The 24,448-nt window shown below is 38.2% G+C and overlaps 2 protein-coding genes across 2 annotated transcripts in view; both read left to right on the top strand.

The window, feature by feature from the left end:
- The first annotated feature begins 213 nt into the window (after nt 1-213).
- On the top strand, nt 214-7,989 carry LOC115429919 (sorting nexin-4-like). Its single transcript, XM_030149750.1, is given in 15 exon segments — nt 214-242; nt 244-340; nt 868-992; nt 1,154-1,292; nt 1,602-1,751; nt 1,837-1,884; nt 2,359-2,414; nt 2,948-3,020; nt 3,128-3,189; nt 3,332-3,397; nt 3,533-3,622; nt 5,421-5,520; nt 5,641-5,786; nt 5,865-5,979; nt 6,062-7,989. Coding segments are annotated over 15 exon segments (1,344 nt in total). The 3' UTR covers nt 6,110-7,989.
- A 2,644-nt stretch (nt 7,990-10,633) lies between these two features.
- The window catches only part of ttll12 (tubulin tyrosine ligase-like family, member 12), a 31,278-nt gene continuing 17,463 nt past the window's right edge, over nt 10,634-24,448 (top strand). The window contains exons 1-6 of the mRNA XM_030149749.1: nt 10,634-10,818; nt 13,161-13,327; nt 14,943-15,141; nt 20,643-20,802; nt 20,898-21,031; nt 21,578-21,654. Coding sequence (XP_030005609.1) covers nt 10,699-10,818; nt 13,161-13,327; nt 14,943-15,141; nt 20,643-20,802; nt 20,898-21,031; nt 21,578-21,654 — 857 coding nt within the window. The 5' untranslated portion in view covers nt 10,634-10,698. The remainder of the gene's footprint in view (nt 10,819-13,160; nt 13,328-14,942; nt 15,142-20,642; nt 20,803-20,897; nt 21,032-21,577; nt 21,655-24,448) is intronic.

Genomic DNA, 24,448 nt, shown 5'->3' with positions numbered 1-24,448 from the left:
AACATCTGGGTAACTGTGCAACCTGTCTGAGGTAAATGGAGTAGTGTTTTTAAAATAGGTAAAAGTCCTCTGTTGTGATGTTTTTGTTCATGATTATTCTTTACATTTTTCTCCGTTGTTTACTCTTTGCACCTGTATTCCCACCTCGGACACAGATTATACTTGACATTATGATGCCATCTGTCGAGTTATTGGAGGGTGCGCCGTCTGCGCATGCGTCCTGGCTCCGTAACAACATCAGGAGAAGAGGATGGCGGAGGATGGGAAGGAAGAGTCGATGGCTACAGACGACGACTCAGACAAAACAGCAGAGGACGGAGCTAACAGTCTGAACAGTGCGGTAAACAGTAGCCTGGCCTTGTTTTCATGGTAGAATGGGTCTCACGGTCACATTTGTCATGAATTATTGGTGAACTGAAGTGTACTCAGGACAGAGCTAGTTAGCTTTGTATGTGTGGCTAAGTGTTTGGAAGCTAAGTCCAAATAAAAGAATTCTTGTTAATGTGTCATGTTTAACAGTTCATTCATCGTTTTCTTCCTTAGAGTTACTGTTTGTCATAACATCTCAGACAACTACAATGTCATTATAATGGTTGTTGTTGCCTCTAACTTAGCATCCAGTCTGTTTAGTGCACACAGATACAGGTTTTATTTAAAAATTAGTTAAAAATGAACCTATATGAAAATCTGCCAGTAAAGTTTTTTTTCTCATTTTAACAAATGCTAATGACTTTAATGAAGGCAGAATCCAGTCATTATAGTTACAGTGTGAGAAACTCCAAACTAATCCTGGGCAAAAATAGTGAATTTTTGGTGTTGCAATGTTTTAGTAACTTCCTAATGAAACCTTGCTTATGTGGCATTAAGATGGTGGAAGAGGGCTGCACTTTACTGCGCAGAATGGAGATCTGTGTGGCTGAGGCAGAGAAAAGGAGCGGCAAAAATGCAGTGAACATGCAGGAGACGTTCACTGTGTACCTCATTGAAACACGGTGAGAACAGCACACCCCTTATCATGGGTTACATGACAGGAAAGGCTCAGATGTGTGTTTCTGTGTACTTCCCTTTTATTTGCATTGTTGCATGTCATAACTTCTGTCTTTGGTCACTTTGAGAAATTAATTACAGCTGTCATGTTGCTTGATCTGTGAAGGCCAATGGATGCACTTAATGAGGGACGTAACCCAGCTCCAGATTCTCTGTGGAGGAGATACAGTGAATTTGAGCTGCTGCGGAACTACCTTATAGTCACCTACCCGTACATTGTGGTTCCTCCACTGCCGGAGAAGAGGGTGAGGTGATTTGGATGTGTTTTATAAACCTGTTTAGTGATGACCGATGATAAATATGTTTCTAAAAATGGCTAGAAATTACTTTAAGAATCTGTGTGAGGGGTCTGAACCCAAGTCATAAGTTGAAAGAATATCTGTGGATTGATCTAGTTGATTAATCTAATTCACTCCCAGTATTCTATGAATGGTTTTCCTCATATAAAAGGCATGAATTACTCAATAAGCAGTATTAGCAGTATTTTGCTTACATGTCTTAAAGTGTATGTTTGTAGTGTTACAGTCTGCTGATTGTTCATACTATACATACAGGCTGAGTTTGTGTGGCACAAGTTGTCTGCAGACAACATGGACCCAGACTTTGTGGAGCGCCGCAGAGTTGGCCTAGAGAACTTTCTGCTTCGTGTTGCATCACATCCAGTCCTCTCCAATGACAAGATCCTTTACCATTTCCTTACTGAGGTACTTGGTTACTCAGCAGTCTGAAGAAAGTCCTTTACAGGCAAATGGCTAATTTCATGAATTATTCCTCTGCTTTTCATGGCAGGAACATGGCTGGAAGGAAGTGGTGTATGAAACGGGATTTCAGGCAAAGGTACTGCAAATTTTTACCTCCGCCAAGGAGGTTATGTTTTTGCCAGGGTTTGTTTGTTTGTCTGTCTGTTTGTCTGTCCGTTATTGTGCAACATAACTCAAAAAGTTATGGACAGATTTTGATGAAATTTTCAGAGTTTGTTGGAAATGGGATAAGGAAGAAATGATTAAATTTTGGTGGTGATCGGGCGTGGGGGGGCCCACGGGGGGCAGACCAGAAAATTTCATCAAAATCTGTCCATAACTTTTTGAGTTATGTTGCACACTAACGGACAGACAGACAGACAAACAAACCCTGGCAAAAACATAACCTCCTTGGCGTGGGGGGGCCCACGGGGGGGGCCACTGATCAGCCTTGGCAGAGGTCTGCGCTCTCCGAGTGCTTCTAGTTTTATACTGTTTCAGTATTTACATGAGATTTTTTTTTATGTTTATCATTTACTAAAATGGCTCCCTCTTGTTACCTCTGTTGTAGGCAGATTCCAGGTTGAAGGCTCTCAGTGCCACCTTCAGAGTGAGAAATCCAGATAAGTAAGTCAACAAAATCTCATGTTATTTCAGCATTGCTCATGAAGTGGGTAATATTACATTTTATATACGTTTTGTCCTACTTTTATTATCCAAGTTTCTTCTTCACACCCAGGGAAAATGTTACTTTAGGAAACTAATATGAGAATTTTTTTTCCTGCTTCAACTTATCAGTGTCAGACATTATTGTGTAGAAGGCCATCCATCTGAAGACTATTGGCCTGTCTTTGCCTGTGATATATAATGGGAAAACAGTGTGGTGGTCTAAGACTGCATATGTTGTTTACCATTTCAGAACAGTCTTGCCAATAAAAGGCTGATCTGACTGTACCCTGTCTCTGTGCAGGCAGTTTGACACATATGCATATACTGGCACTGTAACTTGTCACTCTTGGTGAATTCAGTTTATTACAGAAATTCCGCAAAACAGATTCAATTGTATCTTTAAATATAACAAGTGCAAAACATGAAAACATGGCAGATTATGGATACAGGGAAGCTATAATCTTTCCCTGTTTTTGTCTCTTCTCAATCAGACGTTTTATGGAGATGAAACATTACAGCGATGAGCTGCAGTCTCACACCTCTCAGCTGCTGAGAGCAAGAGCAGTGAGTCTCTTTATGTTCTCCAAAATATCCAAATATAACAGCCTTTTCCACACTGGAGGCTTTAAATTCAATAAAGAAAAGTCAAAAAGTTTGTGTTTCACATCTAGAGAGTTGCCGATCGACTGTATGGTGTTTACAAGGTCCATGGGAACTACGGCAGAGTCTTCAGGTGTGAACAAAGTTTACTATAAACCAGGAGTTCAGCAAAACTGTGTATAATATTTTTTTTTCTGACTGTGGAACATTTTTGCTCTAGACTCCCTTACATAACACACTCTACATGTATGTCTCCATCTACATGTCCACTGTAGTGAATGGAGTGCCATAGAGAAAGAGATGGGGGATGGGCTACAGAGTGCTGGTCATCATATGGATGCGTGAGTATTTGAAGCCATGTGACCTTTATACATTTCTTCCACAGATACACTTTTCTTATGTGTGTATTCTAAAGTTCATTACCGATTGTTAGCTATTTTTTCATGATACAGGTTTATTACTTACACCACTTGCAGATATGCTGCTTCAATAGATGACATTTTGGAAGAAGAGGAACATTATGCAGACCAGCTAAAGGAATATCTGTTCTACGCTGAAGCTCTGAGGTAAGATGCAGTTTTTTTTTTGTTGCTACAAACATAATGAGCACGTGTGAACCAAAGTTGCCTTAACAAAAGAAGTTGTCATGTTTGTATGATAGATTGTTCAAACATTTAATGTTCTGGTTAAAAAAAATGGTAGCTATAAATATAGTCTGTAACTGTCTCTCTGTAAGTGTTTCTAGAAATAAACTGGACATATGTGTCCAAAACTAGCTGCATTGAATTTCATACATGAAAGTTGACTATTTTATGATCACAGCCAGCAATTTTAAAGTGTAAATTCATTACAAAAGAAAATTTGACATAAGTACAAATACATAAATAACCCACAAGTAACATATTTTGACAATAAAGGAGTTTCGCCTGTCATGTACCTATGTGTCTGTATTACCCAGATACACTGTTCAGTTGTAGGTGACTGCCATCCAGTGTACAAAAAATGCACAACAGTATGATGAGCTAAAGGCAGACAAATGCAGAAAAAGCTGAATTTGTTGTGGAGTTGTTGAAGGTAAAAGAGACAGCAAACTGGTATGCACATCTGGGATCTCTGCCCGTTTTTTAGTCCACTTCTTTTTTACACAGGGTTGATCGGATATCATTGTCCATAAAAGGAGCTTAGCTGTTGGTCATCTGGTTCATACGTGACAAACATTTCGGCCAAAACATGGGTGTTACCAGGATGCCAGGGACTATTAATAATTGCTGACCTCTTTAATGTTTACTGGACCCAAGTGTGGGATTGTCCTGTTTTTTCCTTGCCAAGAGAGCTTTCCGGTTCTCACTGATCTGCTGGGTCGCTCTGACCTGGCAGTCAAGTTGAGCAACTGTCTTGTGTCCAACAGCATTAGAACATCAGGAAACACTGAGCAACTGATACAGTTATTTTCATCAGTATCCAAAGATATTAGACCATACACAACAAATGTATTGAAGGAGTGATATTTGGCTTTAAAAAAAAAAATGGAATTATGCATTTTAAAACATTTTCCTGTGGTCTACATAAACTGTAAATACTATGCTTGGGTCTGAATTCTTCATTAATTCAACTCCACAGGTCCATTTTCAACCCTATTTCTGAGTAATAACACCAGAAAGGTCGTTTTGAGCGCTGGCCCTTTAAATGTAAATGAGCCACTTCGCACCCCACCCCCTCCAGGTTGTTGGCTGTGCTGCTCAGTCCCGTTCAACCAACACCTGAACATTTTAGGTAATCGGATCAAAGTTTGGACATATTTTCTGTATGAACTACAGCTGCTGCTGCTGCTGCTGCTGCTGCCAAACAATTATGTCATACTCTGAGAAAGGTTTGTCGGAAGTCTTGACCTTATATGTGCAAATGTCGTGACATAACTAGTTATAGATGTAACAAATTAATAAGTAATTAAAGCAGGTTGTAGAAATCCACTCGATTTTTGCCAAAATGAATCTAAAGATAGCTTTGGAGCACCTTGAGGGTTCAAATTCAAACTTTTTAAACTGTTAGGGTCCAAATACACAAATAATTGTACCAAAGACTAATAAAAGTGGGTTTAGCAAAATATGACCCCTTTAAAGAACAATGTGTGTGTGTGTGTGTGTGTGCGCGTGCATGCGTGCGTCTGAAATTCAAGGCAATTCAGATATGCAGACTGGCTCCCAACAGGCCAGACGCTGACAGCTAAAGTGAAGCCAATACCAATCTGTGATATGTCAATAGTTACATCCACCTCTTTTACACAGTCTGTGGTTCTTATCGTGCACTCATGGTTATCAAATGCTTGAAGAGCAGATAATGATGATTTAGGCATTGTTTTAACAGGGCAGTGTGCAGGAAACATGAGCTGACTCAGTTTGAGCTGGAGATGGCCTCTCAGGACCTCATCTCCAAGAAGCAGCAGCGGGAGGAGCTGGCCACAGGGGTACGTTCTCCTCATCCTCTGCATTACACAGCATTGGCTCCTTCAGTCTTTATCAAAGATGTCAACTCTAGACACAATCTTTATGTCATACAGTGCAGGTTACTCTGTTCGTCCTTTCAGATTGTGCGGACGTTCTCCTTCAAAGGCATGACCAACAAGCTTTTTGGTCAGGAGGCTCCTGAGCAGAGGGAGGCCAGACTGAAGCTGCTGGAGGAGCTGATCGCAGAGGGCGAAGACACTGTGAAGGAGAAAACAGTGGAGTGCGAGTGAGTCCTGGACACTGGTCTTCTAATCACTTTATGCAAAATGGATTTTCTCCTATTGTGTGTTGTGTTTCACTGCAGAGAGCACGTTGAAAGAGCATGGGTGGACATGCAGCGCTTTAAGGAGCAGAAAGACAAAGATCTGCGGGAAGCTCTCATTAACTATGCTGTCATGCAGATCAGCATGTGCAAGAAGGTACTGCTGAGCTCATCAGATGTGTAAGAGTAAACATCACATGGCAACTAAAGTGCTTTCCATACCTTCTTTCTCTCTGCAGGGAATACAGGTGTGGGGCAATGCCAAAGAATGTTTCCTAAAGATGTGAAGTTAAAGCCATACACAGAGGATTCCCAGTCACTGTTGTACTGGAAAGTGATGCCAAACAAAATGCATACATGGATGATGTAATTTTAAGTACTTACATAGAAGATATTTATGCAGATGATTTGAAATACTGCTGTAAATTTACTAGCAAATTTAGTGAAAAAAGAAGTCCTTCTATATATGAGTGTTTGTGACATAGTGTAAAGCACATGACTGAGACACTGCACAACAATTTCCAAATATACAGTTCCAGATTTCTAATTTTATAGAGAACGCTTTCAGACTGGAGGTGTGATGGGAAAGAAACTGCTATAATATATTATTGGACGTGTCCAGAATATTTCAGGGAGACTGTTGACAGACCATGAGGGTCTACATCAGGGGTGTCAAATATTCGACCTGTGGTCCAAAACCTCCAGGTTCCACCATTGCTTGTGGAAAGAATTTGCAAAGGGCAAAAATTACACTGAAGATTTTGACAGTCAAGGTCTATCGAACTCATTTTAGTTCCAAATTCCAAAATTTTAACGATATTCTGCCGGTCACTAAATATTTTATCTCTTTGTAGATCTACTGTGATCTGCAATGGACATGTATGAATGATAAGTTGAGGCATAATATTGTTAAAATCGCACTTATTTTTCTTAAGAAATTTCAGATTTTGTAGGTTATTCACATTTTTGATGAATGTAAATTTAAAAGATTCATAAAACAATTTGGAGTTCTCAGTATTTACAGATTGTCATGCCATTATTTTACTGATCTGGCCCAGTGGAGGTCAAATTGGACTTGATTTATTCATTTTATTTATTTAACCTCTGTTTAACCAGGTAAGTTCGATGAGAACTGAATCGCATTTTCAATAACAATCTGAACATATAGAGACAAACAACCAATCACTCACTCATTCACACCTATGGGCAATTTAGATTAACTAATTAGCCCACTAGTGCATGTGATGTGGTCCTTGAACTAAAATGAGTTCGACAGCCCTGGTCTATGTGAAGAGGATCATGTATCCAGTGAGCATTAGCGGGTTCATCTGCACACTGCTGACAGTTTATCTGTTTGCAGTGGCAGCATTAAGTCTGAGCTGCGCTGCTTTGAGTGGTATTTATCTTACGACCAACCTGAACAGAGGTAGTGAAATGTTTTGCTTGGTTGAAGAAAAAGTTGGCAATAGTGGAACTTCAGTACAAAATATATAATTTATTAACCAAAGGTTTTGTTTGCATGGATCTTTAAGTCTGCATTTTTTTCTTTCATCATTAATGTTAATAGTCTGGAAATTTGTTTTAATTTCATTTTGGATTGCATTTTGGAAGTACTGTATGTTATTTATTTAAAATGAAAAGGTGGAGGTGCTGCTTTGCTGTAGAGTTTTACTATTTTTGTGTTCTGCCACTCTTACTATCTCAGTAGATAAATGAGAAAGATTATTCTTGCCTCTCTTTAATATTCACTTATGTAAGACAAGGTGAAGTTCACAACAGTCAAGAGTGTCAAAGATTAATTTTCAGTTACCCTTAAATATTCTGTGAACTGTTTAAAGAATGACATGTTGATGCAACAAGTAGGCATTAAGTTTTATTCACTCCTTTCTGTGTTGAAGGAATTACTGACATGAAAGCTTTACATGAATAAAAATGAATTAAGGTGAGCTCATGGTGAGGTTTAGATCACTGTAATGGACTAATGCACAGTAAACTGCACATATGAGTCATGATAACGTGTCAAGATTTTTATCTGCTCCATGGTTTAAATTATTAAAATAAAATTTATTTGCTGTTTTACAGGCTTCCTAGCAATAAGCTATGTGTATTTATGTAGCATTTATAACTGTGTTATAAGTGTGAATAAATGACATTATACATGACATAAGATGTATGTTGACTCACTCCTCACATATGTTTAATTTTTATTCTCTCCAATGGTTTGTTTCATTTGTTTGAATAAGTGTGGTGGAAATGTTCTTATTATTCTCATACCACCTGTATGCATTGGTTTGTTTTACTATAATCTGTGTTTATTTTAATGGTTCTTTTCTGAAATATAGAGACTGGTGTAACTCCCTACACAGAGCTGCATAGACACTGTGTTACTGTCAGTACTGCCCAAAGTAATTTCAGTAGATGACTAACTGGGTGTACCGCATATTTTTATGTCCATGTAGGTGCATGTTGTTAGATGGTCAGTGTCACATAACCCTTCTACAGTAGAAAGCCAGTTCAGACGAGTACCTGATGAGGGTGGACTTTAAATGTCTGACTGACTCCATCACATGTCATGAAAAATCTGTATTTATAGCTTGTTGTTATATTTCATGTGATTATTATTGGTGCTCTTGATAAATCAGAAAGTGACTCATCTCTCATCTTGTGTGTATGCAGCTCACATGGTGTTTTACTGGTTTTCCCTGTTGTTTCCCAGGCATCGTCATTATCAGTTCTCAGTCATAGACCAGAGGAGACAGTGCTGCCGTAACTCCCTCTTATTCCACAATATTATAAAACCCAAATAATGTCCAGTGTTTTCCCTCTTGCCAGTAGCTGTCACTGGTTAGTTTACATAGAGAAAGACCTGCTAATAGACAAATAGGAGTGATCACAGCCTCCTCAGTGGAGGCATTTATCTGGTAAAAGGTAGGGGGAAAGGCAGATCCACAGAGCTCAGTGTATATTTCAACACTTGTTTCTTTGACTGCTGAAGGAATCCCTATTAGGATGAAGACCTGGTTGGTTATCAAACCTTTTCTTTGTTTTATGTGTTTAAAAAAAAACAAACATAAATAACACTGGTCAACAACAAATTTATTGTTTAAGTTTTTTGAGCTGATTTAGGATAATTTTGGTGTGCTGAATCCAAAAATCACATTAATTTTGCTCAATCAGGTCAACTTTCTGAACTATGCTACATATTGGCTTTTTAACATTTTTGCTTACATTTATGGGCATTTTCACATCATATGATACAAAATTCTTTCATATTTCTTGCAATAAACGAGTTCTGAAGATTTTACTTTTGCCAATTTATGATTGTTTTTTTTAATATTACAGGTGAATGAAATGGCTTCGACCAGAAGATCTTGCAAAAATAAGCCTCACGTATTCTGCTACATCTGTGGTGAATACACCATTGTACCTAACAGGAATCAAGTCACAAGTTTCATAAAGTGTGCTTACCAATCTTATTTTGGTATTAAACTTGGTGACCAAGATAAAGTTTGGGCGCAGATTGTGAGAAGATCAAATTTTTCAAAATCAAATTAGCAAAAAAACCTGACCTGATTGAGAAAAACAGATGTCATTTTTGGATTTAGCGGTGCAAAATGGTCTCAATTCAGTTGAAAAAACCTAGACAACTTGCAAAAAACATTTTTTTGTAACCCAGTGTAATATATAACTCATGTTATCACAGAAATGTCACACTACTTGTTTGTTTTCTGAACATAATCACATTTAACTTTTACAGAACTACTCAGGTGTTTACATTCTACAAAATAAAATCAAGGTTATGTACATTAAATAAACATATTTATTTAACCCTTTCATGCATGAATTATGAGAATCTTATTCAAGATTTTTTTTTCCTGAGTGTTTTTATTCCTCTTTATGCATTAAAAAAAAAAAAAAAAAAAAAAAAAAAAACAATGAGATTGATTTTTTTTTTTTTACGAACCTATTTTTCATGGAGTTACAAAAATGTCCATTCAGCTGGACACCATGCGTTTAATTCTTGAAGCAAAAAAACATGCATTTACTGACCAAAAATATGAAATAATTTTTTAAAATGCTGCTAATCTCATATTTTCCTCACATTTTTAACATACTATAATACTAGTTATTACTCACTCAGATTATATGCAACAACAAAAAAAAAAAAAAAAAAAAAACACTTTTTGCTAAAAAAAAAAAAAAAAAAAAAAAAAAAACAGAAAAATAACAATTACCAATTTATTTACACTCAAATATGTTTCTGCAGATCAGGTTTATTGAGAACAGGAAAGTCACAGTAATGGTATGAATGACAGTGTATGGGATGGTGCATAAGGGTCAAAACACAGAATTCGAAATCTCTCTGACAGGACATTTTAGAGACAATTTGACAGATTAGTGTTGCTAAATGACATACATTTTTACTTTTGAATTCATTTTTGCTTTAGTTGGACCTTAAGGGATTATCCAAAACAAGGAGCTGCTTTATATGGAAATAAATGTTGGAATGGCGATCTATTAAAGTTCGCTCTCTGACGGGACATGACTGTGTTTTGACCACTAAGCGTCCACTGTGTCGGCTGATATGCAAATAAAACAACAAAACCCATGAATATACAAGAGAATAGTTGTCCACTGTAGTGACCACTATGCATGAAAGGGTTCAAGTAAACATGAGTCTGGAACTTTACGGTGCTGTGTCAAAAAGTGGCTCCCTGGCTTCGAGAGCGCGCACCGCCCGTAACCGCTGCATTACTCTGTTAAGTTTTCCCATAATACACTGCTGCAGTGCTGTCAGCCCTTCACTTCCGGGTTTCACTCCACGTCCACGTGAGACACACCAGTCTGCATTTAACTGTCGATAAACCAAATAATAATGAATGGGGAGGAGAATGAGGAGTTCGGAGCCTTCGTGGCCCTTCACGCAGGGGCTCTGCAGGCCTCCGGGATCCCGTCTATCTACTGGAAGAGTCTGCATCACAAAATCACCAACGAGGTCTGTTTTATTTAAGAATACCAACATGAAGTCATAGGGTTCGAGTTTTTTCTGTGATACAGATATGACAGTGCATTATGGAGACGAACAACAGCTCAACAGAACTGCAAACATTTGTAAAAACCCTTAATTTTACTCAAGAATTTAGCTTTTTTTTCTATCCAGTTATTAGCTAGCACTTGGAAACACATGCAGACAGCCATAAAAACCAACCAAAACAAAGTCAACACCACAACAACTGGTTTGTGACAGTGATGAACTTAGAAATAGATAATTATAGATGTGTCAAAAACTTTTACTACTGTATTTGTAGTTAAATGCATATGGAATAGCTACTTCAAAGTCCATTACAAATTCTCTGCATCTTATATTACGAAATTTTTTATCCATTTTGCACGTGTGATAGTGAGACATTCAAAGCACTGAAACTAGTTAAACACAAACTAGCTGTAACTTTCAGTCTCACACACACACACACACACACACACACCATCAAACCTCATTTATATTGTGTAAGAACATTTCAAGAATACAAGAGTATTAGGGACAAGGGGGATAAAAAAAAATCTGACACATTAAAGTTGCAAATTTATAATCATAAGGTAAAGGAAAAAATGAGAAAAATGTTGACGTATTAATAATATTACTTGAGTTGTCAAAATATCCAATTTACCCAAACACAACAGTCTGACCTCATCACCTACTGTAACCCTTAGAGACTGTTTCCCTCATTTCTGTGATAATTTTGGTTGTGTTTGTGTATTTGGCATGAATTTTGGTAAAGTGTGTATTTTTACTTCAATCCTGTTATTTCCAGCTCAGCTCCTGCAGTAAGTCTGAAATCCACTGTGTACAAACTAGTGTTACACTCCTACTCTTTAGAGCAAAAACTGTGCCATTGAAACCCATTCAAATTGATATACACTACAAACAAAAAGTTAAGGATATTCAAATTTTTATTATTTTTTAATTTTTATTTATTTTTTTTTTTTTCGGTTGGGATTCTTGCACAGCGCTTTTTACTTTTTTGTGTGAATTGAATTGAAACACATTTTTTTTAATGACCAGACATAGTTTTATTAACAAAAGGCAAAAATGACCCAAAAAAATGACAAAAACATTAAATGTCCATAACTTTTTGTTTGTAGTGTATAAATGAAGAATGAGAGTTTAAGTATTCGATATTGCATTAATAATAATGATAATAGTAATGCATCAGAACAAATGTTGATGCTAATCATTGACATTTAACAAGATGTAATCATTCAACCAAAAAAGTACTTTACATGCAATAAATTGAAAGTAATGCACATTTTGTTTTTGCATCTGAAAACATAGTGGCATATTGACAAAATCCTGGCATCTAAAGGGTTAAAATCTAAAAAAAAAAAAAATATATCAATGATATTGATGATGATATCATTAACTTGGTCACATGTAGATGAAAAAATGTCAATGCAAGCAGAATATAATATTAATGTTTAACTTTTTTAGTTACCTTGTGAAAACCACATTTTTTGCTTAAGGGTATGTGTGTTAGTATTTGACACTGCACAAAAAATAGTAATGCGTAAAAATAAATGTTGCTGCTTTTCATTGGCATGTAACAGGCTGTAATAATTCAAAACAAAAAATGTAACTTTGCATGTAGTGAATTGAAAATAATATTTATTTTTTTCCTTTTTTTTCCCCATCTAAACATAGTGGCATCATGACAAAAACCTGACTTAAAGAGTGAAAAAATATATATATTTTTTACATTAAATTAGTATTTGATATCAACAATTAGGTCAGATATAGGTGAAAATATTTATAATTGGCTAAATAATGTTAATGTACATAATTTTTAGAGCTTGGTTCTGTGACTAATAGGATCATCCTTAAGGGTTTAAATGAAAGATTTGTTTTAGCCTAACTGTTATGATATTTGGTACTTCATGACTTCCTTATTTATTTATTTCACTGAATAAACTTTTACAGATAGAATTAAAACTTTATCTTTGTAGTATTATGACCTTTTCTCTAAATATTACTTTATTCTCATAATGTGATCTTTTCCCTAGTAAAAATGGTAAATAATAAATATATTTAATAATATAATACATTTTAAGTCTCTAAATACAGGTGTATATGTATTTTTTCATTCTTAGTGTGGCCCTAACATTCCTTTACACAAGAATAAGAATAAAATCAAATATAGACATTACTATGCAGGAGTGAAGAGTTTAATTAAACATAAATATCTTTCAGTGCACTTTCAGATGAAAAGCAAACTCGTATTTTAAAAAAATGTAAGAGTCCGGTGGAGTTTGGCCTCAGAAAATGCCTCATTTTTGTTCCAGATTTATGATGCTGGAGAGGTTTTTGGGATCATGCAGTTCCAACAAGATGATGAGGAAGAGGAGGATGGAGAGAATGAGGAGAAGAAGAGGGGCAACCCTGGAGCAGAGACCAGCTGTAAAGTGGTGGTCACTAGGGAGAGTGGACTGCAGGCATCAGAGCCCACCAGGTGAGGGCGCCAAAGGCATTAAAATGGATTTATATTCCAAAGGTTATTAAATCTAAGAGCATAGTTTGAGTGACTGATAATGAGTGAGTTTGTCCTTTAGGCTCAAGCTTTGAGATTTAGATGGACAACCAGTGGAAGACTGTACTGAGACTGTATACCCTCAGTAACTCCGTAACCCTCAGATTTACAAATCTTTTGCATATGTTTGTGGGCCTTTCTGTCTGCAACTGACACAGCTGTTCTAGTGCTGGTGTAGTGGCGTCATTTGGCATGTGTGACCAAATATTTAATTCTTATATAACCACTTGTGTGATATTACCATGTTTGGGTCCATTTTCACCTCATATCACCTCTGAGATCCATATCTGGTTTTACTTAGTGGTCAGACACACACACACACACACACACATATATATATATATATATATATATATATGTATAATATATTATATATATATATATATATATATATATATATATATATATATATATATATATATATATATATATATATATATATATTATATATATATATTATATATATATATATATATATATATATATAATATATATATTATATATATATATATATAAAAAAGCCCTCCCCAACTAGCTCTGGGTCTTTCCTGGAGTCTCTTCTCTGTCAGTTGCTGCGTGGTCATGACTTCTTGGTAATGAAAGAATCACTCAATCAATGTATGTTTAACTTCAGCGAATAAGTATTTATATTAAAATAATTTGTTTTAGTCTCTAAAGGATCCTGTCTCCATCTCACTGGACAGTGCACTGGATGAGCTGGTGTACTGGTTTTAATTTCCTATACTGTACAGTGTGTCCCTAAAGTCTGGACAAATAGGGAAAAAATGCATATTTTCATGAGATAACATTTTCAGCAACATTTTATTTGATTGGAATATTAACAACCATCCTTCACATCCACTGAGAAGTACCAGTTCAAGTCTTTCTTCTTTCAACAAAGCCACATTCAATCTGTGAAGGTAAAAAAATATATAGTTAATCATTTCCTGGGTCCAAACTTTAGGGACAGTTTTTAGATCCCGCTGCACCATAGCATAACTTACTAAAATACAGCTGTAAAGCTTTGATAGGTTCAAAGCATACTTTGAGTATTTTAGTGTTCTGTTTAGTAGTGTTTTTGCATTCCGTTTAATTTCTGAAGATTTCTTTATATATTGTCTCAATATGTAAAGTCAAACCCAATTTTGATTAAAACCGTCATCATATGTGTGATGAAATTAAAACGTTTTAATATTCTATGTATTACTGAAAGCCAGACTCATGAAGAAAATACCCTGATAAACCATGAAACTGACAGAATGTTCGTAAAACTGTGACACTTATGACAACACTGCCACCCAGGGCTAAGCTTCACATGGGTTGCTCAGAAGTCGGCAACATAGGTCTATGGTGCCTCATAATATACAGTCATAAATGTTGTCATTTGGCCTCTGTACACCACCACTGTGGAACTGATGTGAACCAATCAAAATGAGACTTAAGTATGGAATTTAATCCAATGCGTTTAACAAAACTGTTGCATTAATCATTTAGGAATTGCCACCATTTTACATATAAACACCTGTACTACCGGCAGTGTTTTCCTGGTGGATCACGCATGGACGTACCGAGTGGATCATGCGCGACGGCAGCTGGAGCAGATCCCTGGCCTGCTACCCAGAATGGCTGCTCTCATGGGGCTGGACTTCCATGGTGAGGCCCCGGACCCAGACACAGTGGAGCTGGTGATGGAGCACATGTGGAAGTACAATCAGACCTACCACCTCGCACAAGGGGTATGGAAGAAACGGTGATTCACACGCCCGCACCCTCTGACACTCAAACATTCCTCTATCTTCTTTAAAGGCGAAGACACACCAACCTGACTGCCAACCGTCACCAGAAACGGTAGCCTGACTGATCAGTCGGCACCAGTCTCCCCCATGTGGTCAAAAAAGTGTGAAGAACACACCAAATCGACTACCAACTCGAATGTACATTCTGCACTTGCATGAGACATAATCCCAGAAATGACGGAACAGCCCTGTAGACCAAAACCCAGAGCTCGCTTTCATCAGTGATTGTTGTCAGTAAAGCGTGTTGAGTTGTCCAGAAGGGTTGTTGTTGTACATGTTGAATGAATGGTTAGTATTAAGAAGATACTGGCGTTGTCAGCTCTCGGGCTTGTTGTGGAAGAAGAAAGATGTTGCAGGTGAAAACTAAGAAGAAATCACACTATGCTAACAATGCTAACAGTGTTCACTTCATGGAATGAATTAAGTCCAAAGTCAACACTGACTGACACTCATTCAGATACAATACAAGCAGTGAATGTACTATTATAGAAGACAGTAGTAGTATGAAGTACCTTGGCATAGCTGTATTCACATGTAAACTACTCCCTCACTGATTCACTAGTCAAGGGCTATCCCTCCACCAATCAGATTGGTCCGACTGAACGACGGGTAGTGGCCAATTACACTTGTTGAATCAGCTGAAAAGACTAGCGACAGCATTAATGACGGCCGATTGAACAAAACACACCAACCAGACTCATGTCACTGACCTTTCCAGACTGCCCGACGACGTCCGACTGCTGAAAATTGGGTTGGTATGTGTTCGCCTTAAGATATAGAGGAATGTTTAAGACTTCTTTAAGACTTTTTTTATATTTATATTTATGTACAGGGTGGGGAAGCAAAATTTACAATGAACATTTAGTTGTTTTTGCTCAGCAGGCACTACGTCAATTGTTTTGAAACCAAACATATTGATGTCATAATCATACCTAACACTATTATCCATACCTTTTCAGAAACTTTTGCCCATATGAGTAATCAGGAAAGCAAACGTCAAAGAGTGTGTGATTTGCTGAATGCACTCGTCACACCAAAGGAGATTTCAAAAATAGTTGGAGTGTCCATAAAGACTGTTTATAATGTAAAGAAGAGAATGACTATTAGCAAAACTATTATGAGAAAGTCTGGAAGATACTATTAAAGAAGAATGGGAGAAGTTGTCACCCGAATATTTGAGGAACACTTGTGCAAGTTTCAGGAAGCGTGTGAAGGCAGTTATTGAGAAAGAAGGAGGACACATAGAATAAAAACATTTTCTATTATGTACATTTTTATGTAGCAAATAAATTCTCATGACTTTCAATAAACTAATTGGTCATACACTGTCTTTCAATCCCTGCCTCAAAATATTGTAAATTTTGCTTCCCCACCCTGTATATTTATACACACAAGGTCTTGTTTGGTCCATCAGCTTGGCTCCACAGTTGGATTAACCTTGTTGGGATAACTGATGTTAAAATAATTCATATTTACACTGTAAAATCCTTGTTATATCTGACTCAGCTCTCTGTTTATACAGGGTCCAAGTCCTTACAACAGTAGGGGATTCATCCAACTATGACTTATAAAGATATTACTTAAGCTGTAATGTTGAAGCACTCACCTGACTTCTCACCCCCTCTAATTCCAACCTCTGCCCTGCTTGCTCTCATACCAGGAGAAACCCCTACTTTGGAGAGTAATGATGAGTCCAGTCAGTTTTGGCAGCTGCTTGTATTGGACTGTAGATTCTCGTTGTGTGTCAGGTTAAGTATTAAAGGCCTGGAAAAAAGGCCCTTACAGCACATAGGTGATTAGTAGTCTAAGGCCAGATGTTTTGTTTTATGACTTGCATTTTTTTATTTTATTTTTTCAAACATATCACATCATCACACATCTAACATTAAAATTAGAATAATGGTAAACATCCCATCTGTAACAAGAAGGGGTCTTCCTATCCACATAGCGGCTTTTTATCCCCACATATACCTACTTTGAGTATTGTTAAATCCTGTTGGTGGTCTTGCTGTCAGCTCTCCATCTTATGGGGTACCGGTCTCCAACCAATGGAAAAGGGAATCTCACTCAACTGTCTTCTGCTAATTGTATAGACTCCACTTAAGATGACATTATTGAGAAGCACTCACCTGATTCTGACCACCTCTAATCCCAACCTCTGCCCTGCTGATTCTAACCCCCCTCACTTACCAGAGAAACCCACTCCAAGTCAGTGAGGACACTAGTCCAGTCAGTTATGGTGGCTGCTTCTAGTGGGTTTAGGCTCTTGTTACTGATCAGGTATAATATTCTAAGGTCCACATGCGGGGACCCTGAGGGCACATATTAAATTCACTAGGTGGATACATAGCTAAAATTACTTTCAGAACTTATGATCTTGAGCACACATAAACCTAACCTTTTACAGTCACGAGCATTTTCTACACCTTTAGGTTGATACGATACATCTTTTGATGCTAAGCCAGGGCACATCATCAGTGATGTATCCTGAGGCCATTGGGTGTTTTGAGTCTCTCCAACATCAGACACCCTCACTCAGGTGACCCAGCCGAGGTTGATCAGGCCTCAGCATGTGCCCCGGCAGCTCACCCAAGGATCGGCTCTTTTTATCCAGAGTCATCTAGAGGCTTTCTCTGCCACCTCTGTGCTGTTCGAGATGACTCTCCTCGTCCTTATGCCTGTGATGCCGAGTGCAGTGTAGGCCCTGCAGGGAGACTGACCTGCAAACCCTCTGCACCCTACTTCCACAGACAAGCACCTGGCTTTCCACCCTGGTCTGTGGCAGTCGCTGACTAAGTCCTGGTACTTGTCCCTCTTACGCTCGGATGCCTCCTCCATCTGCTCCTCCCATGGCACCATTCGCTCCAGCATGACAACATTCTTTGTCGCCTCTGACACCAAAATGATGTCAGGTCTAAGGGTGGTCTTGGCTACATACTGGGAGAACTTCAGTTTCCTGCCTAGGTCCACCGACAGCTGCCAGTCTTGTGCAGTGTTGAGAAGCCCTGATGCTCCAGAGGCTGTTCTTGGCTTTTCTCCCGCTCCCGGTATGCTTCCAGGGTTGGGCCCTCTGACAGGTGGCAACAACACAACAAATGGTGTCTGCGACGGTTTTAAGCACCTCGTCATGACACCAGTGGTAACAGCCTTCTCCTAGAGCTTTTGGGCAGCAACTCAAGATATGCTCCAGGGTCCCCCTCTTCTGGCAAAGGGGGCATGATGGTGATTCAGCCAGCCCCCAGCAGTGCAGGTTGGATGGGCTGAGGACAAGATCGTAGACAGCTTGGACAAGCAACTTGATGCGGTGTGGCTCTGCCCGCCAGAGGTCAGTCCACATGATCTTTCTCTCCACTGCTTGTTCCCATCTGGTCCAGGCACCTTGTTGTCTCATCCCCACTGCTCTACTGGACCCCTCCTCCTCCACAGCTGTTCTCACCTCACCCTGGACCAGTTGCCTCCGCTCTTTCCCCTGTCCTTTGTCACAGCAGGGGACTGTGATGGCTCTTAGCCCCGCCTTTCCTCTGGCTACAGTCCCCACCAAGACACCATGGCGCAAACAGGACTCTGCTTGCTCCACTGCTCCACTGAAAATTTAATATTGCAGATTGTTTGATTTGATGAATTTCTCTACAATAAATTTATAAAACCGAGTTTACTTTTCCTGTGAGTCATTAATCTTGGGTAATAAACAGGGCGTAAAATTAACTTTTTACCTCATCTGCCATTGTCTAGTGACCTCTAAAAATTTACCGGCCAAAAATATTTTGCAATTAATAATAATAATAATAATATTCTGCAATATTACATTTTCAGTGTCATATAAATTGTCAGTCATGTAATAATTCACAGAATTAATTTCTATATAATTGAGTGCTTCAGTTTGTATATTAGTAAAATCTCTATCACTTCCCTCAAAGTCCATATCCTGGACATGTTGTCTCTCAAAGAACAATTCAGTCTTTTGTGTTCATTCAGAAATGTCCCTATTATCATTTTCTTCATCCTTCATAGGCAAAACCAGTAGAAAGGAATAATCCAGTTTGGGAAAAACTTCCTCAGCTGTCCAGCCAAGACAGCTGATTCAGTCCTTTAATGCTAGGCAGGGAGGAGAGCGAAGGGATGAAAAATTCCTCCATCTCGTCCTGTTCAGTCCAAAATATGTGGAAATTACTGTCTTCAGAAAAAGGCAATCTGATGGAAAACAACCGATGAAGATGTAAAAGTCCACATGATGACAACTGTTTTTAAGCACAAGGTCTAAAGTTAAAAGAATAACAATACTCACAACCTGGAACCTCGGTCCACTAGTTTAAAGTGTTATCAACTCTGATAAACCTCCATCATTGACAAGTAAGAATTTCAACTCCTAAGCCATTTTGCAGCAGCTTTCCTGGTCCTAAAAGAATGCAGGAAGGGAGTACAACCAGCCTCCGTGATCTTCACTCCAGCGCAGGGTTCTAACTTCCAAACAGCTGTAAAAACACCTCACAGTATAAATAGGGTTTAACTTACAGGCATAGTCTTTTTTTTGGAGGTACCATAGCATTTGTCATGAGAAAAGCCCTTGTCCAGATTTTTCCTACATTCAGCTTTTCTTTTCTGACTGGTTCCTGTTTTCAGCCATTTGAATACGGAAAACTTAATTTAAAGCATTCCAACATTCCAGCATTCCAACAAAGCATTGCAACAAGGCATCCATTGTTAGTTCCTTCTCATTTTTCATGTCAGCTTCTCCTGGAGGATTCTGTTGGGTCTCTGTAAACTTGATTTGATTCTGATTTGAATTGATAAAGCACTTTGTGACACTGTCTGTGAAAAGTGCTCTATAAATAAAATTTACTTACTTACTTACTTTTTCCAGAAAATCTGTCTGACTCAATCTTTAACCTTGTATTCACCTTTAACACAGGATTAAAGACATCTGTTCATACTTTCTTACCAGTTACCAGTAAATCATTTAACATCTTCCTGGTAATGCTTAACCTTATCATTAGCATTCATTCAACATTATACTACAATTCATTATAAGGCTTAAATCAACATAATGTTTCAATTAGTCACAATCTTAGTAAGTATTATACAAAATCACTGCTTTATTTTGGATAGCATATTTCTTCTTAAGGCCTACATCTACTGAGGTGCCCTGGGTCGTGACTCTACTTGACATCACCCAATAACAGGAGCCTCAGACCAAAATGAGCACTGAACAAAAACTTAGACATATTTAAAAAAGAAAGGATGCACAAATACTAACCTAACAAACACCACTCTTGTGGAAAAATCTGGCCAGAACTTAAACAAACACAAAACATTTACTCTTGATGAGAAGTGTATACTTTGCATTATGCAGATAATCTGTAACTAAACCAACCCTGATTTTGTTTTGTTTGTATGTTTACATGTGGCCTGTTCCTGGGATCCTGGTGCGTTATCATGTGCAGTCAGCAGAGGAAAAGATCCCTGTCTGGTACATCATAGATGAGTTCGGCTCCCAGGTGCAGCACTCGGATCAGCCCAGCTGTGCCATGGCTCCCCTCTTCTATGTGCAGGGCCAGTTGGCATACTCTGTCCTGTGGCCTCTGCGGGATTTGCAGGAAGGAGGTGTGAGCATCCACAGAGATAATGATGAGGAACAAGTAAAGCTGAGTGATGAATGTAGTGTACACATGCCATCATATGTACCATCCATTTTACAGACGAAGTGACACGTGATTATGCGTACGGGGAGACAGACCCTTTGGTGAGGAAGTGCCGTCTGTTACCATGGATACCTGCACAACTGGATGGGGTCAGAAGTGTCACATCTGAGCCTCCTGACCTGTACTATGAGGTGAGATAACCTTTTTGTGCCAAGTCATTGGCAGTTTGTTAGAGTATGACGTGACAGTAAACTTACATCATGTGGAAAAACAGAGCGAGTTCTTTTTTTTTCACTCTACATGCTTCCATATCTGTGTAACATGCATTTACCTGACTGCTTCAACACCTTTCTGTTTGTCCTTCACGAGGGCTTGTCTTTCAGCTTAGGGAGTCTGGATAGTTTCCACCGTTATCTCATTCTGTTGACAGTTTTACTGTGCTGATAAGTTAAGGAGCTACAAACTGAGAATTTCAAAGAAGGGCAGATCTGCATGATTCATGTGGGTCACATTTTCAGGCTAGAAAATTCAGTAAAAATCCAGACCAATCACCTGCCTGCTTCATTCATCATGTGCCTAAAATGAACACAAACAAACAAAAGATTATGTAGATCAGTCACACCGCAATTAAAGCAATGCATGTATAATGGGCTTGCATGCTCTGGAGGTGAGAAATGGTGAAAAATAAGCTGGTGCAGAGTGAATGTAAGCAGAACGTATCATTTCTGTCTTTTCAGACCATTTCACAGGAGAACAAGGAGCATCTCCCTGTGGAAATCCAACCCCTCACGGTCCCTGAGGACAAAATCCTCAAGTAAGTCTCATAAGCTGATGTGCATTTTATTTAAAGCCTTAAAAACTTCAGAATATGAAACTGACTGCACAACTTTATGTTCAGATTCAGGGACCACGGGTTGATGGACTCGGAATGAGCATTCTTGTGTGTAAGAGATTATATAAACCACCTTCTGTCAAAATGTGATGTCATATAAATTTAATCATCAAAAGTAATACAAAAAAATTATAAGTCCCACCCCCTTTTTAAGGCAGGACTTCTGGTTGTCCTAGATAATATGGGAAGATACACTATATTGCCAAAAGTATTGGCTCACCCATCCAAATAATCAGAATCAGGTGTTCCAATCACTCCCATGGCCACAGGTGTATAAAATCAAGCACCTGGGCATGCAGACTGCTTTTACAAACATTTGTGAAAGAATGGGTCACTCTCAGGAGCTCAGTGAATTCCAGCGTGGAACTGTGATAGGATGCCACCTGTGCAACAAATCCAGTCGTGAAATTTCCTGGCTCCTAAATATTCCACAGTCAGCTGTCAGCTGTATTATAAGAAAGTGGAAGTGTTTGGGAACGACAGCAACTCAGCCACAAAGTGGTAGGCCACGTAAACTGACGGAGCAGGGTCAGCGGATGCTGAGGCGCATAGTGGGAAGAGGTCGCCAACTTTCTGCAGAGTCAATAGCTACAGACCTCCAAACTTCATGTGGCCTTCAGATTAGCTCCAGAACAGTGCGCAGAGAGATTCATGGAATGGGTTTCCATGGCTGAGCAGCTGCATCCAAGCCATACATCACCAAGTGCAATGCAAAGTGCCGGATGCAGTGGTGTAAAGCACGCCACTGGACTCTAGAGCAGTGGAGGCACCTTCTCTGGAGTGACGACTCGCGCTTCTCCACCTGGCAATCTGATGGATGGGTCTAGGTTTGGCGGTCGCCAGGAGAACGATACTTGTCGGACTGCATTGTGCCAAGTGTAAAGTTTGGTGGAGGGGGGATTATGGTGTGGGGTTGTTTTTCAGAAGCTGGGCTTGGCCCCTTAGTTCCAGTGAAAGGAACTGGGAATGCTTCAGCATACCAAGACATTTTGGACAATTCCATGCTCCCAACTTTGTGGGAACAGTTTGGAGCTGGCCCCTTCCTCTTTCAACATGACTGTGCACCAGTGCACAAAGCAAGGTCCATAAAGACATGGATGACAGAGTCTGGTGTGGATGAACTGGACTGGCCTGCACAGAGTCCTGACCTCAACCCCATAGAACACCTTTGGGATGAATTAGAGCGGAGACTGAGAGCCAGGCCTTCTGTCCAACATCAGTGTGTGACCTCACAAATGCACCTCTGGAAGAATGGTCCAAAATTCCCATGAACACACTCCTAAACCTTGTGGACAGCCTTCCCAGAAGAGTTGAAGCGGTTATAGCTGCAAAGGGTGGACCGACGTCATATTGAACCCCATAGACTAGGAATGGGATGTCACTTAAATTCATATGCGAGTCAAGGCAGGTGAGCAAATACTTTTGGCAATATAGTGTAAGTGACAGATGTGTGTTTGGTTTAACAGAATTAGGTTGTACGAATGTGAAACATGCACATACGTTTTCACAATTTCGGGGCACTTGAAGGAAGAGATGGCGGAGGGGTGGTGAATCTGTATAAATAAGTGAACAGTCTGACTTGGTCTAAGAGTTAGACATATTTAGTATTTAGATGAAACATTTACATTTAATATTTACATTTAATATTTTTATTTAACATTTATATTTAGTATTTAGATCAAACATTTGTATTTAATATTTTTATTTAACATTTATATTTAGTATTTCAATCAAACATTTATATTTAATATTTACATTTAATATTTTTATTTAACATTTTGTATTTAATATTTAGATCAAACATTTATATTTAATATTTACATTTAATATTTAGATCAAATATTTTATATTTAATATTTGAATGAATATGAATGAATGGATACATTTATTTTTGGTTTTACATCAGTCATTGTACTCAGTACATCAATTGTAATAAACATAAAAACCAAAAAAGGAATAGGCTAGAAGCAAAAGCTTATTTTTTGCCTATCCTTTTCAACTAATACACTCAACTTAAATGTATACAGCATCGAGCATTTACACAATAATAATAGCAAATAAAAAATTAAATAAATTTTTAAAAAAAAGTCAACAACAAAAACACATCTACCATCTCAATTCAATATTTCTGAATAATTTAAACTTAAAGTACTTTTTTTTTTAACTTCGCCAAAGGAGTGAATAACTTAAATGCATCATAAGGTCCATTCCATAACGTCACACCCACAATCCCCATTCATGTAGACTTCACATCTCGAGTAATTTCGAATTACTCACTCTTAATTCCAAGAAACCACACCTGAACTTTGCAACAATACTATTTTCATCCTTCATGTTCCCTATACCTATTTAGAAACAATTCTTTATACCTCTTTTTAAATACATTTATGTTTGTACTTTCCTTTATCTCCTGTTCTAGATTGTTCCACAAAGTCACTCCACAGCTTGTTATCCACATACTTTTCATTGTTGTTCTTACTTTATGCTTTTTAAAATTTAGTTCCCCCCTTAGATTGTAGCCTCCTTCTCTTTCAGTGAACATTCCCCGAATATTTTTTGGCAGTAAATTATTTCTGAATGTTTGCAGATATTTACACCTTCAGTTTATTTTATCTGTATAGATCTAGGATATAAATATAAAATATTAAATGTTAAATGCTAAACATTAAATGTTAAATTTTAAATATTAAATCTAAATGTTAAATGTAAATATTAC

This window comes from Sphaeramia orbicularis, chromosome 12 (genome assembly GCF_902148855.1).
Source record: "Sphaeramia orbicularis chromosome 12, fSphaOr1.1, whole genome shotgun sequence".
Lineage (NCBI taxonomy): Eukaryota > Metazoa > Chordata > Actinopteri > Kurtiformes > Apogonidae > Sphaeramia > Sphaeramia orbicularis.
This window is presented reverse-complemented; position numbering and strand designations above follow the sequence as displayed.